This window comes from Lagopus muta, chromosome 12 (assembly GCF_023343835.1).
Source record: "Lagopus muta isolate bLagMut1 chromosome 12, bLagMut1 primary, whole genome shotgun sequence".
Taxonomy (NCBI): Eukaryota; Metazoa; Chordata; class Aves; order Galliformes; family Phasianidae; genus Lagopus; species Lagopus muta.
This window is the reverse complement of record NC_064444.1, coordinates 4,487,592-4,502,439: the sequence shown is the minus strand read 5'-3', so window position 1 is coordinate 4,502,439 and position 14,848 is coordinate 4,487,592. Positions and strand designations below refer to the sequence as shown.

Genomic DNA, 14,848 nt, shown 5'->3' with positions numbered 1-14,848 from the left:
GTCGAGTATTCCAAGTCATGTGGATCAAGCACATCAAGTGCCTGGGGTTTTATTGCTTCATGTATTGTTCAGAGCTCCTCAGTTCCACATACAGTTGGCTTTTATTGACAGGCTCTTTTCACCTTGCTAGGTTTGAACAGAGTGCACCTTTTTGTTCCATATTACTGTTTTAATGCCATGTGTTGTAGAACAGCAATTAGACTTGGTAGAATGGATCAACATCTCTTCCTGAAGTGGTATCACTGGTGGTGGCATCTACTCTTGATTTGTTTTCTGGTTTCAACTAATGTTTTGTGGTCTTGGCTTCTTGATCTGCACTTCTGTCAATAGGTGGCAACATGTCTGAGCAGAACAGGAGCACTTGTCTAAGTGTCTAAGCAGCATTTGGAAGTTTCGTTTGACTTAAAGTTTGACTTGCTTTTGCAACTGAAAGCAGGCGACTGGATTGGTTCTATCCCAGCCATGCACCTGGTCATAGAGAAAGGATAAATCTAAGGCAGTCCAGAGCACTGCAAGGAGAAACATGTAGAGGAAATAGTCTTTGCTGATGCAAATGAGCATTCCTGCTATTTGAGTTTTCTTCTAAGAACAAAATAACATGCAGATGTCATTCCTATCGAGTTACATCGTGTTCTGAAAGAGCTCTGAACTGAAAAATAGAGCAGAGAGTATCACAACCTTTCCATGTGGATTTTCAGTTTTATGCTGAGCTGGAACAGACTCTCTGACCTCTGACGTGTTTATTTGTGACAGGTCAACACTGCTCTCTGAGGGGTCATACAACTTCTCCTCACTGTGTGTAAAACTGATTAGCAACCACACCTCCATGAAATTGTTTCAAAGAGGAAAAAAATGTTATTTCCCATCCAGCTCTGCAAAAGGAGGGAAGCTTCCCCAGGGATGAGGGGGAATGGCTGAGCTTCCCCTTCCCTGCATTCCCCCAGTGCCAGGGGCTGGCGGTGGGCCTGAGGAGTGCTTCTGACAATTGACGGAACCCACGCCTCTGTGTGAGGAAAGGAGGCAGTGCTGGCCTGGAATAGGAGGGATGGGAGGTTGGGGAAAGTTGTTGACAGCACCTGAAGGAAGCAGAGAGCATGAAGAGTATTAAGAATAGGAAGAGAATTGTGTATCTGAAAAAATGGATCTGAAATGACCAGATAGGAAATGAAAGAAAAACTGTGAGGGGGATGGAGAAAACACAGTGAGATCTTACAGTGAATTGTGCAGTGTAAGGAATCATCTTTCACAGTGGATCACTGCCTGACCAACTGATAATAAATTGGAAAAATACAAGAAATGGAAATGAATCATGTGATGAATGTATTTTAGTTTCTAAAATCATGAGTGAGCACTACTGGTCCTGTGCCTCCTTCACAGCATGGCACCAGGATGGAACCACAAGTACTCCTACCAGGAGATGGGATTCACAGGCATCCCGAAGTGCGTTCACTCCCTTTGTCCAGGACAAGCCATGTTACAGGCTGCAGGAATCCCACCTTACCAGCTGCCACTTTGTGCTGGAAACAAGCAATCAGGTTGGATATTAGGAAAAATTCTTCTCCAAAAGATTGATTGGGAGCTGGAACAGCTCAGGGAGGTGGTGGAGTCACCCAAGAAAGGTTTAAGTGTGGCACTGAAGGACATGGCTTAGTGGGAAATAATGGTGGTAGGTAAATGATTGGATTGAGTGATCTTGGAGGTCTTTTCCAACCTTGGTGATTCTGTGAATTCCTTTTAAAAAGAACACAACTACTTCTATGAGAAAAAAATACTACAAATGAATGGTGTTTTTCACTTCCAAAGAACAAGATAGGTCTCTTATTCACTTATTTATTTGTTTGTTTATTCATTGCTTTTCCACTGCAGTCTTAATTGGGGCTTTTTTTAGCTCCCACACTTTCCCAAAGCCTTAAAGCCAATCACAGATTCTGGAGGGGTGGTTAACGCTTAGCTAATAAAATGGCGTAGAGCGCCATCAGGGCACACAGAAGGCAGATTCACAAGGTCACGAACTGAAGTAAACTCTTACAACTCCATTTTCTTGTTATCGTAGGTTTCTTTGGATCCTGATATTTAAAGTAATATATATATATGTGTGTATGTTTAAATCCAAACTCCCCAACTGCAGAGTAACCCTCCAAGCTGTCACCTCTCTGTTCATCAGAACGTGCAGTCCCTTGGAAATCATTCACTAACCCTCAAATCAAACATCCTGGATAAACTCTTGTGCATCGTACAGCTTACATCTTCATAGATAATGACCACATGTCCTGGTTAGGTGAGGGTAATAATTGAATGAAAGCAGAAGCCGACCTTTTGAATGCACGCACTGAGTCACTGCTTCATCTCAAAAGCTGATGTAATCATAATGCTCTTCATCTTTACATCCATTTTCTCTCTCCACAATTCTCATTGCTATAAATAAACCTGTTTTGGAAAGTTGAAGCAGATATGTGACAATGGCCACTTTGGATAAGCCCCAGCACACAGACACTCCTCCCCCTGTTAATGGTTCCTTCATAGTTCTGCTCAATGCTCCCCAGCACCAGCATCTGCTTTCTCCTAGATTACCTGGAGTCGGGACAACAGCTAAATGCAGAAGAAGAGAGCTCAGTTCATTGCCCTCTGTGATTTGGGTCAGTTCTGCCTTTTTTTCTCTGAATTGTTTAAATGATAATAAAATAGAGGACTGAATGGCAAGATGAGAAGCTGGAAGCTTTCAGGCATTGGGCTGACTTGAAATGCAGTCTGGCACTGTAGAAGTGTCAGGGCCAGGCAATGCCAGGCAGCGGAGCAGAGGCTGTCTTCAGCTGCTTGTATCAGCTGGAAGGTCTGCAGAAAGTGAGTAGGACAGCATTATTAGGAGAATATTTTTTTCTATGATTGCGCCCCTTAAATGTGCAAAAGGATGCCAACAGTGCCAGACTGACTGCCATTTCCTATGCCTAATATAATATAAAACCTTTTGGTTCTCTTACAGTATAATAGAGCAACACTGTGTAGCTCCAGCATTTACATGACAACTGGTCTGTTCCTGCTGGAACTTTCAAAACTGTCTCATCATAAAAGTACTATTTTCCAGCAGAAAGATGATAGCTGAAGGGGCTGAAGCTACAGCAGAACTAATCTCGTTCCCACTCACAGAGGAGCCTTGGCTAACATCCCTGTCATAATGTGCTGTAAAACAGCAGACAGATTCAACTTTTAAACGTACATGTTTGTAACACAGAGGGGGTGGTGTATGGCTACCACTGCATATATTAAGGCACAGTTTCTGTTCATGCTGTAGCACTTGCTCACTTCTAAGAGTTCAAGCGCGGTGCACAAATATTTACAGCAGGCAAAGCTGAAATCATTTCCTGTTAGAAATGAAGGTGTCTGCTGCTTCCTGTTACAAACCCATCGCAGCACAAGGCCATTGGAGAAGCTGTCTGTGCACATCTGGTAAATTTCAGTGCCCAGCAAAGACAAGGCTGAGGTGTTTGTGAGAAGCTGAGGTGTGTGAGGGAAACTGCAGGTGAAAACCTGAGCACCTGTAGGATTAGCTGCTACACTGAGCTTTTCATTATTTAAGTCTCATTTAATTCCCAATTTTCAGAAGCCTTTAAAAAGCCTTCTTTCAGCTTTACTCCACAAGGATTGCCTCTGAAATTATTTATAGTGGCCATGCATTTATTTTCTTTCTACTCTTTCCTTTGCAAAAAAAGAGATGGCAAAAGTTACAAGCAGGTTTCAGCTGATGATGGCAAGAGCTGAACCCAACCCAAATTTCTGAGCAGCTCATGGTATGGCTCTGTTTATAGGGCTGCCCCTCTGCAGCTCACACTGCTTTGACCTGACCAGTCCAAAGCTGAACACGTTGGGTTTTTGCTTTCTTATCATGGAACTTTTTTTTTTTTTTTTTCCTGGCTTTACTAACTTTGGGGAATGGACGTTTTTCAGCTTTGTCACACAAGCTCTGTAGCTTACAGTCATCGGTCCAGAAAGGACTTGTTTCTTTCCTTCCTTTTTCATGAAATATTACTAGAGTTTTGTGAAGCAAACGAGAGACATGAAAAAGCCAAAAAGCAGAAGTATGACACAAGGTTATGCTAAGTAGTGAAGCAACTAAAATTACCCGAAGGGGGAAGTTGAACATCCCCACTGTGTGAAATGCAGCAGAAGCTAAATGAGCGCAAGCAGCTTTGTCGGCACTACACAGACAAAACTGAACACCTTTCCTGTACAGCTTTCAGCCACTGCAGCTTATTAGTTATCATAGTCTCACCATCGTTTAAAAATACAAAGACTTTACATATTCGTGTAATACACGAAGTTCTGTTTAGTGGTTTTAAACTGAAATTAACGTTAGCCACCAATAATAATAACAATAATGGTGTCAAATTTAACACTGCAAGGCATAATTTTTCCTTGCTTATGTGTCTCTAAGGAGATTTGGAATCCATTGGAAATAACCTGGCAATTATTTTCACGTTTCCTAAGAAAGGGATTGAAGCTGATATTCCCGATGTGAGCCAACACTGAGCTGTGCCCCGTGTTCTGGCGGCTGTTCGGTTCCGTCAGGTTCGCTGCTCCCACCGTTACCCTCATCGCCGGTCACAGAGCCGCGGGCGGAATGACGAAGGTGGAAAAGCTCAGGAGTTAAGCGAGAATTACACGTCCGCACAGTTCAGGCTCAGCCTCTGGCAGGATCACTGTTTTTAATGCAATTTACTAATTAAAAACGAGCACCAGATTACGGAAAGAAGGGAGCGAGGCGGCTCTGCCGGGCGGTATTTCAGCTCCGCGCAGCGCTGCGCCGCTCCGTTTCTCATCGCCTGCCATTCATTGGAGCGCCGGCCGGCCGTCATCGCACCAAACCCCGCGCCTCGCACCCTTCGTGCCGTGACGGGGGCCGCTCTGCGCTGCGGCACAGCCGGGCGCGTCCGTTTCCCTCAGCAGATGCACCGTAACCGCATTATCGCGGATTAGTTGGATTTCTTCCTTTAAATGTGCACTGCGAGAACCGAGCTGCCAGCCAGCTGTTTCTTATCGGCCCCTTTAATCTGCCCGAGCCCGGCTCCGCTCCTTCCTTTCGCAGCTATTTCTGGCACCGTTCGGCGGAGCACGGCGCCGCGAGATGCACCTCCGCGCCTCCGCCGGGGAATCCCTGCTTGTGCCGCCTCCTCCTCCTCCCCCTGGCTGAACTCCTCGAGGAAAGACCCAGAAGGCGGCGGCGCGGTGCTGGAAGTAGGGCAGCGGCGGGGCGGGATGATTCGGGGCGCGCCCCTGCCCGGCTCCGCCGCAGCGCCGCACGGCCCGCGGGGCAGAGCGGCACCGGCCGCGGGAGAACGGCCGCCGCCGAGCGCCGAGCGCTGAGCGCCGCCGCCCCCATGGATAAGGCGGCCTCGCTGCACGGCGCCGTGCCCGCGCCGCCGCCCCGGCTCTACCTGCCGCGGAACTTCAGCTGCAGCGCCTGCCTCTACGGCAGCCTGGCCGAGCGCTGCGGCGGCGGCCGCAGCCCCGACGGCGACGCTCCTCCGCCGCCCGCCCCGCGGGACGCGGCCCCTGAGAAGCCGCCGCCTCCGCCCCGCGGCCGGGAGCCCCGTCCGCCCGCCGCGCCGCCCAGCCCCACGCAGCGCCGCCGCGCCAAGTCGCTGCCCACGCCCGGGGAGCGCGGCCTTCGGCCGGCCCCGCGGCACAGCCCCTCGCGCCGCAAGACCGTGCGCTTCGCCGACTCGCTCGGCCTGGAGCTCATCTCCGTGCGGCACTTCCGCGACGCCGACCTGCCGCGCGTGCCGCCGCCCGCCGCGCCGCGCCGCGCCGACCTCTTCAAGACCGGGAAGCCGCCGGTGCTGGGCGAGCTGGAGCCGGTGCTGTTCGGGCCGCTGCCGCCGCCGCTGGAGCCGCTGTTCCCGCCGCAGCCCGGCGCCGGTCCCGGCTTCGCGGAGCGCGTGCGGCAGCACAAGGTGAGGCTGGAGTGGGTGCGCTGCGAACCCGCGGGGCTGCGCGGCGCCGTGCGCGTCCTCAACCTGGCCTACGAGAAGGCCGTGTCGGTGCGCTACACGCTCGACCGCTGGGCCAGCTGCGGCGAGGTGCCCGCCGCCTATCAGCCCGCCGGGCCGGCCGACGGCATCACCGACCGCTTCGCCTTCCACCTGCCGCTCGGCCCCGCCGCCGCCGGCTCCGAGGCCGCGCTGGAGTTCGCCGTCCGCTACCGCGTGGCCGGGGCAGAATACTGGGACAACAACGGCGGCTCGAACTACCGCCTGCGGGGCCGGGCGCGCTCCCCCGCCTCGGGGCCGCCGCAGGACCCCGACAGCAGCGCCTGGATCCACTTCATCTGACTGACGGAGCGGCCCCGGCCTCGCCCCGCGCCGCGCCGTTGCGCTGTAAGTCGGCGGAGGACGCTTGGAATTGCTTGCGGATAACCGACGTGTGCTTTGTGTCCCGGACAGCCGTCCGGCTGCGGGCGGCGGGTGTGGGCTGTGCGCTCGGCGTACTCGAGCGTATTTAGGAAAGTGCTGCCGTTGAAAGATGGCGCTGTGCGGTTGAGGGTCTGTCACGCTGCGGTGGAGCCGCCCCGCCCGGAGGTGGCGGGAGCTCGGCCGTGCCGGTGGCTCTCGGCCCCGCGGGTTGATTTCCATCTCCCGTCTGACTGAGGTTCCTCAGCTGAGCTGTCGGTGCAGGAGTGCTTGGAAAACACTCCCACTTTTCTTCTCCCTCATTCTGGAAAAAGGCAGATTTCACTAAGCTGGATGAGCTCTGACCTATTGAAGAGAAGCCATGTCTTGCCATATGAAAATAAGTGTATCAGTAAAAACGTTGGGATGGCAGAGTACGTTGACTTCTGCCTTCAAAGCTGTGCTTTAGATTGGTACGAGCAGTGAAGGGTTTTCTTTTTCAAGCTTGCTTTTTGAGGCAGTGGACACAGGTTGTGCTGCTGCCCCGTGCTGCCCTCCAGGAGCTCAGCACGTGTCTGCGTGCAGGAGAGGAACCTCTGAAGTGTCACTGCTCAGAGTGGCAAAACTCGTGTTGGTATCATAGAATCGTTTGAGTTGGAAGAGACCCTTAGAGGCCATCTGGTGCAGCTCCCCTGCAATGAACAGGGACTCCTACAGCTCCAGAGCCCATCCAGCCTGACCTTGGGTGACTCCAGGGATGGAGCATTCATCACCTCTCTGCACAACCTGTGCCAGTGCCTCACCACCCTTACTGAGGAAACTTCCTCCTTATATCCAGTCTAAATTACCCCTCTTTTAGTTTGAAACCACTTCTCCTTGTCCTGGCACAGCAGACCCTGCTACAGAGTCTGTGTCCTTCCTGCTTACAGCCCCTTTAGGTGCCACTCTCAGGTCTCCCTGGAGCCTTCTCTTCCCCATGCTGAACGGCCCCAGCTCTCAGCCTGTCCCATAGGAGAGGTGTCCCATCCCTCGGAGTGTTTTTGTGGCCGTCCTCTGGACCTGCTCTGACATGACCTCATGCAGGGCTGTAAGATGCAGTCTTGAACATTTTGGATCTTCTTTAGGTTTTTCAGGAATGACATGAATTCTGTTAATTCTAATGTGTTTTTGAGTTAGTATCTCAGTAAGTATCTCAGACAGCTTGGTTGGTGTCAAGTTCTCATGGAACCTTTTGACTTGGATGGGATTTGGGAGCACTTATGTCTCCTGGTGCTGTCAGAATAATTGAACTGATGAATTCTGGAGAAAAAGATTTGTCTACATGATGGGAAAAGAGCATTTCCTTTAATTCTTCTAGACCTCTTTCTGGCCTAATAGAAAATCACAATGACAGTAGCTGCTCTATATTATCATAGCTTGGTTTTAGTTCCCTACCAAGTTTTCCTATCCCTCTGGTCTTAAAAGAAACATATTGCTAGGACCTACTGAGCATCTCACGTGTTAGAATATTAAGGCCCTGATCTTGTAATAAAGTAACACCGTGTGTTTATTTGTCTATAAAGATAGAATTGCAGAACTAGGTCTTAGTTTGTGATAAAAGCGTATTAAGTGGTGTACTTTCTCATGAAAGCCCAAGTGTCTTTTAGTTTTAAACCTAGCTTTTTGTAAGAGCCTTAATGCTGGAGAGAAGGAAAAGGACTTATCTCTGTTTGGAAGCACTTTGAGATATGGTGGGAATACAGCCAAACATCTCTTCAGTTTTGCTGTAGCTTTCCTAAATGCTTTTTCTTGGCCTTCTCTGCCCACATACTAAACAGAAACTTATTCTGGAGCATCCCAATGCTGTCGCTTGTGGGGAAAAAGCAATTTCTGTGCAGTGGAGGTTAACCAGAGCTATAACTTTATTTATGAAGGTTTAACCCCTTTGTCAAATAAATATCTGAATATTAAACCTTTGTGGGATGTAGCACACCAGAAGAGCATTTCGCAAAGCAGACTCCTGAGCTTTGAAGCAGCTCAGCCTGTCTTCTGCTCTAAATTTTGTGGGTAGCTTTATGGGCTTGAGCTTGAACGCAGATTATCAGTGATGTGTGTGTAACTCCAGTAAAAGACCAAGTCTTCTGGAGGCACACAGGGACTTCTGAAAGCCTCGAAGGTGGCCCTCAGAGGATGCTGCTGGCAAAGTCTGTGGAACAAGTTTGAGGTGTTTAAATAGAAACTCCTCAGCAATACATGCCAAAGGTGCACTGCTTTGCTTACACAATTTCACTTCTATCACATCAGTTTATTCTCAAGGCAGATTTAAAAAAAAAAAAAAAAAAAGTGCAGGTGCACTGAGTGCAAGGCAGAGCAAAATATTTGAATTATTTTGGGGGGGCGAACTGTCTTTAAGCCAGACTTCTGGAACAAAAATACCAAATATTTTCATTGGTCTGACTGAAGCCCACGCCGCCTTCCCCACCAAGTGATGTAGAATGGTGTAGGCAAGGCAACAACCTTTAGGTAGTGTGCTTCACTTCTAAGTGAATTAATAACACACATTGCTGGTGTCTTTGGTGACACAGAGATGTCTGTCATTCACTGTGCAGAGTCGTAGCTTTATGGAATGTGCCATCTTATTTCATGTGCAGTGCGGTGATCCCTCCTGCAGTAAGTTGTTCTGTATGCCCATAGACATTCCTGTCTGCTGTTGCACAGTTAAGCTGCTTGGTTTTTTTGCGTGCAATTCTATGCCTCTTACAGCAGTATTTCTGAAATCTACCCAATTAGTACAAATCCTAACAAGAATCAAACCAATTAAGTGACCGAATTTCAGCTCACTGGCTGTGTTAGCGTAAGGACAAGAATTGAAACATCACATTCATTGTCAATACATGTGCATTTCTTCAGGTTAATTCATCATTTCCTTCTTGTACCATTTGCAGATAACTTCTTGATGCATATGCATGTGCCTCAGTGTGTCGTTCAGTAGCAGAGTAAATGCACACTGTTATTCCAGCACAGGTGGGGGGCGGTGGATCACTGCAGTGAGCAGATGTCTGGTCATATAAAGACACGACTTCTTCACACATATGTGAAATGTTTCTCAGTGGCACCAACAGGCACGCATCTGCTAATTCTGTGTTTTAACATCATCTACAAGAATGCTCCAAATCTGCTTTTTAATGCATTATTAAATATCTATATTGGAATCTTTACGTGCCTTTCAGCATTTCCTAGGAAGAAATCTTATTTGTTCTTTAACTGTCCCACAGAATGCCAATGGCTTTCTTATTCAAATGAAATGAATTCTAAAATGTAATAATTCTAATTCCTGAAGCACTTTCAGCTGTTATCTGCAGCAGCCAGAAGAATTTGATAGTATTTTCCTACATTACTATGACAGAATTTACTGTCAGAACCACATCTTCCTGGTATACCTCTAAAATTATGTCACTGGGTAAAAAAACTGTGACTATAGATAGTATAACGAAATATATTTATTGTATATATTTACCACTTACACAGATGTTCTAAATATATATATTCTATTGAGAGCAGAAGTTCTAGTTTTTTATGGAATGTAGTTGTGTAGACATGATCATCCTTACAGCTTTTCCTGTGATTTCTCTGATGCTGCATAATGCTTTTAGTTACAACTTTTAGGTGGGCTTAATCTCTCTGCACTCTCTGTACGTTGGGATTCAAGTGCTCACTGTAAGGAGTAGCTGAAGAAAATGACTTCTACCTTGTGATGCTGTGCTGCATGGCCTTCTGACAGGCTGCCCCTAACTCTCCTCCCATATGCACTCCATGTGTCCATATGCTGATTGTGGCAGGATTGCCTACCAAAATGAAAATATGGTGGAGTACCAAAATTAAGGCTCCACAGTCATGTACAGTTTGAGGTAGGAGGTGAATGTGGGCTCTTTCTTTACTCAGTTCTTGAATGCTGCTTTTAACTTATTTTGCAGGTTTTTTTAACCCAGGATTGTCCTGTCTTTTATGAATATCCTCTTCCTTCAGCTATTCTGCTGTGTTGGAGTATTTTTGAGAAGGGTTGGATTTTATTTTTATGCAACAACCTGAAAAATTATTTTACATTCCGTTCTGGGGGGAGGCAGAAAAACAGCTTTCCTTCCAGTTTTACTCTTTCAATATCAAATAGTAGCATGCAGAATAAAATATGCTTGAAATAACATATGCACTAGCAATTCCAAAGAATATAGCTAAGAAAAATGTCGAATGTGAGATATGCTTTTTGAAATGTATGTGCTTTTGTTTAGCAAGGCAGGAAATCCCCCCTAGTCCCAGTGCATTTCTACCAAGGAGACCTTTCTATGCAATATTACCGTGCACCTGGTTTTTTAGGGGTAAACTTGGTTGGTATCATTGCTGTGTTGATGTGTTGTGTGTAGAATATTCTGTTAAAAGTGTCACTAAGGAAACCAAGTCTGAAGTAGTGTTAGATTTTGAGGCTCTGTTGTGTCTGACTTCCCTAAACCAAAAGCACAGTCTGAGGAGCAGTAGCAAGACAGTATTTCATGGACGTGCAATGCAGGGTCGTACACTGTGCTTTCCTCTACTCCGTGTCACCTTCCAGGAGGAAGCACTGCATTACCGTCATGTTTTCAAATGTTGTATCTTAGCAACAAACCAAACTGTGCTGTACTTTTACTCTCAGACAGCTCACAGGTGTGTTTTTAAAGCCCTTCAAAAGCAGTGGGCCCAGCACTGTTGGATTACTGTTACACTGATGATGTTACTGCTCTGTTCCTTTTGGTTGCACTTTCTTCTGCAGTGTTGATCCTTCACAAAGTAATGTTTGTTTCTAATGTTTGTGAAAATAATGTAATATCACCGCAAGTTCAAAATCAACTTTTTAAATAATGCCTTGTAACATAGCCTTATAGCATTCAGATTATGTTCCACCAAAATGGCACCTAATCACTGGTTGTCACACCTATTTATAAACCTGTAGCTTCTCGATGTCATTAAAGGTTAAGAAAACAAGTTGTGAGCATGTGGTGAATATAAAACCTTGTATTTTAATGGGCAGGCTGTGAGTTCCTTTGGCTGAGGGTCTGAATTCTGTTCTGTTCTGTCCATGCAGGGGTGATGCACTGCCTATCTGGAGACAAACAGCAATCTCCGAGGTCTCCATTCAGAATATTCTGAGTGTGGAGCTGGGTTGGCAGTCTGCTGTGCTGAAGTATAACCACTTCTCAAGAAGATAAGATGAGATTATCAGCTGGCATAAGTGCGTGTAGCTATCTTTATAGTCTTGTATCTTTAGCACTGTTGCAGATAAAGGCAGTGTAGCAGCCTGTAGTCCAGAAAGGGATGCCTGTGTTTTAACTGCCTGTGGTTTTAATCTTTCCCAGCTCAGCACTGCTGTGGTCAGCAGCACTGAACCATTCTGTGCAATTGAGCATTCAGCTGCCAAACCCCATGCTAGTATGGAAACAACAGTCTGTCCTCTTTGCAGGCGGGCAAAGAGGGGCTCTCATAGCAGGAAAGTAGGAGATATGTGAATAGTAATTATTTTATTGCACAAAAAATAACAGTTTCAGTTTTCTAGTGCTGAAGGGCCACTTGGTCCAGGAGGAGGGTTTCTGAGCCTGGTGTATATTGAGCACTAAGTGTGGTAGAGCTGCTTCTGTAAGGAGCACACACTCTTTCCTCCAGTGGCGATGCAGAGTTGAGGCTATTTAACTGTCAGCTAGGTGAAGCTTAAGGACTCTTCCAAATACGCTTTTTCTGACATCAGAATGACTGCCTGTTCTTCCTTACAGCTCTTCACTTGCACAGGTATAGGTAGGAAGGAGGAGGAACTGGCTGTGCCAACTGTGAAGTCTCTTTTCAAGACTTAGATTCTGTATCAGAAATATGACTTTAGATCACACAGGATCACATGTGGATGACGTGATCCTTGTGACCACAATATGGAAAGTAGACAGATTCCTTCCAAGGCATTAAACATCTTCTTTCTACATTGGCTAACATATTTACCAAGCAGCCTGATTTAAGAAATGCTCCTTAGTGTAATGGAAGGCAGACAAAACATTTCAGTTGTAGCTGAGCTGACTTTGCCTTGGTAGCTGTAGCACAAGTGGGGCAGTTGGAACAGGCAGGAATGGCCAAGAATACTGAGTTCTCTGTCATTTTCTCTTGATCCAGCCCCCTGCAGTGAAGAAGGGAGAGGGTGATGGCTGAAAGCAGAAGTACTCACAGGTTCCAAGTGCTAACTCATCCTCCTAGCTTGTGGATTGATTTTCATGGCTAGAGAAAGGTAGAAGTGCTGTACCTCCATTAAAATAGCCTCTGAGAGAAAGCCACTCAATAGCATGAATAATTGAACACTATAAACAAATGACAAATAAAACAGCCTAATAGCAGGGGATGTTGGATGCTTGTACCGCATTAAAATAGGTTGGGTCTGAAGTGACTGAATTATGCTTTGTCAGGAAGAGAGGGATATCAATATTGTAAGGGAAAGTATCAGTGCAGATACCACAGACTGCATTCCCCTGCCAAGGAGTGCTTCCCTAGGGCTGTGTCCCAAGCAGCCTGGGGAAAGTGCAGCAGAATCACACTGAGGACACTCCTAGGCTGCTCTTACAGTTCATCTCTGGCTCGTGCCATCTAGAGCATTGCGTGCAGGCTTACCGAGCAGGCTGCTGTTGGCTTAGTGGGAGCCATCACACTTGGAACTTGGTATAAAATTGCAGGCAGACTCAGGCTAAATGCCTCACCTCAACAATCTGACAAGGGTGGCAGGATGATGGGCAAGATAGAATGAGTGGTACAGTTCTGTGAGGAGTGCCTGTAAACATTTCCTGTGACAATTTTCAATATTTTGATGTGTTTTCAGGCCTTGAAGTTGCCCTAGGGAGCCGGCTGGCACTGCAGCTGAGTCACTGCGGTACCCGGCCGCTTGGACGGCTCCGTTGCTCCATCTCTAACGTGCTGAGCGCCACCGCGTGGGTGAATTATACAACTCCTCCTTTGAGAACGATAAGATTGAGATTGCCCTGTAGCCGTCTGATAGCCTGGAACGCTCCGTTCCACCTGCTGGAAACTGTGCTACCATTCTATTAGGCACCATTCTTAGGCTTCCTTCTCTTCACCCAGGTTAGCAGTGCAGGTGCTGATGTTTCCATTGGCTCTTGCACTGCAACAGAAAAGCCTCGTGTCTTTAGTTGAAGAGCTGAGGGTCGCTCTGGAACACTTAACTGGTACAGTGCTGAGGAACCAGCCTACAAGAAGATCCCAATTCCTGACCCATCAGTACAAAGCAGCAGCAAAGAGACTCCTGACTGCAGCACAGCAGCTCTCTGGAGACCCCAGTTAAGGGGAGCATTAGAAACTGAGATCTGCCACGCTCCTAATCTAATCATGAAAGGCTTAGGTAATTGTCCTACAGCTAATTTAATGGCAGTGAAGTTCACATTGTCCTTATTTTGTGTTCAAAACAGGCTCCTGACAAATTAGAATGATATTTTCATACAAACATGTTTCCAGCGCTTAGGTTAGCATTATACCTAGCACACTATTTAACCTTTCATCTTTATTACTAAATTAGATGATAGCTTGCTAACAATGCTTAACAGTGCTTTGTACCCCTGTTTAACATGGCGTGATGAAAAGTCACGATTAACAATCTACACAGACAGCAGTACTGGAATGTCACCACCTCAAAACACCAATTATTATTATTTAAGTGGTCTTGTTTTTCCAGCTTAATACCATTTGCTTGTATTTTTCTCTCTGTTCAGAGTAACAGATAATTTGCACTCATATGCACAACGGGTCATGATTCAGATGGAGAGACAGCAATTCACTGTGGAAAAAAAAGCAAATTTTGAGATATGTAGTCTTTTCAGATAAAAGCCTTCCAAAGTAAATGTGGATTGAAAAAAAATCCAAGTTGAACTTATATGATAGTGTTAGATAATCTGAGAGAGAAAGGGGTTGGTATTTATGAAACAGAAAGGAGATGTGATGACATAATTAACTCCTATGATATAGACATAATTATTAGTTGTGGGAGAAACATGGAAATCATGATTTCCCATAAAAGTCATCTTTTCAATGGGCCTGTAATATTTAGTATCCAGTACTTATGAGTGCTAAGTTCTGAGGATCAGGACATAAAAAGCCACAGAGAAAGTGGTTATTTGGTTTAAAAAAAAAAAAGTCTCCTTTATTCATTTTCTGTAGGAACATGCTGGTAAGCATGTTTAATTTCTCCCTCAATTTACACAGCATTTAGTCATAGTCCAAATCTAAAATACACTCACCCCATTTTATTTTGAAGAAAGGCATTCATTACAGATCGATGCTGGCAAACTTTGAATTTACGCTGCTGCAGTCTGTGGCTCCAACCAGTGCATGCTGGCCTAACTGAAGCTTCTTCCTGATGATGGATGCAGCAAAGTTGTGGGATGACTGGAAAGCTAGGAACTCTGCTTGAGTAGCATACA

The 14,848-nt window shown here is 46.5% G+C and overlaps 1 protein-coding gene across 1 annotated transcript; it reads left to right on the top strand.

Annotated features, from left to right (window-relative positions):
• The first annotated feature begins 3,909 nt into the window (after positions 1-3,909).
• Positions 3,910-11,375, top strand: PPP1R3E (protein phosphatase 1 regulatory subunit 3E). The gene has a single exon (XM_048958131.1). The coding sequence runs from the start codon at positions 5,373-5,375 to the stop codon at positions 6,324-6,326; it is 954 nt and encodes a 317-aa protein (XP_048814088.1). The 5' UTR covers positions 3,910-5,372; the 3' UTR covers positions 6,327-11,375.
• The last annotated feature ends 3,473 nt before the right edge of the window (positions 11,376-14,848 follow it).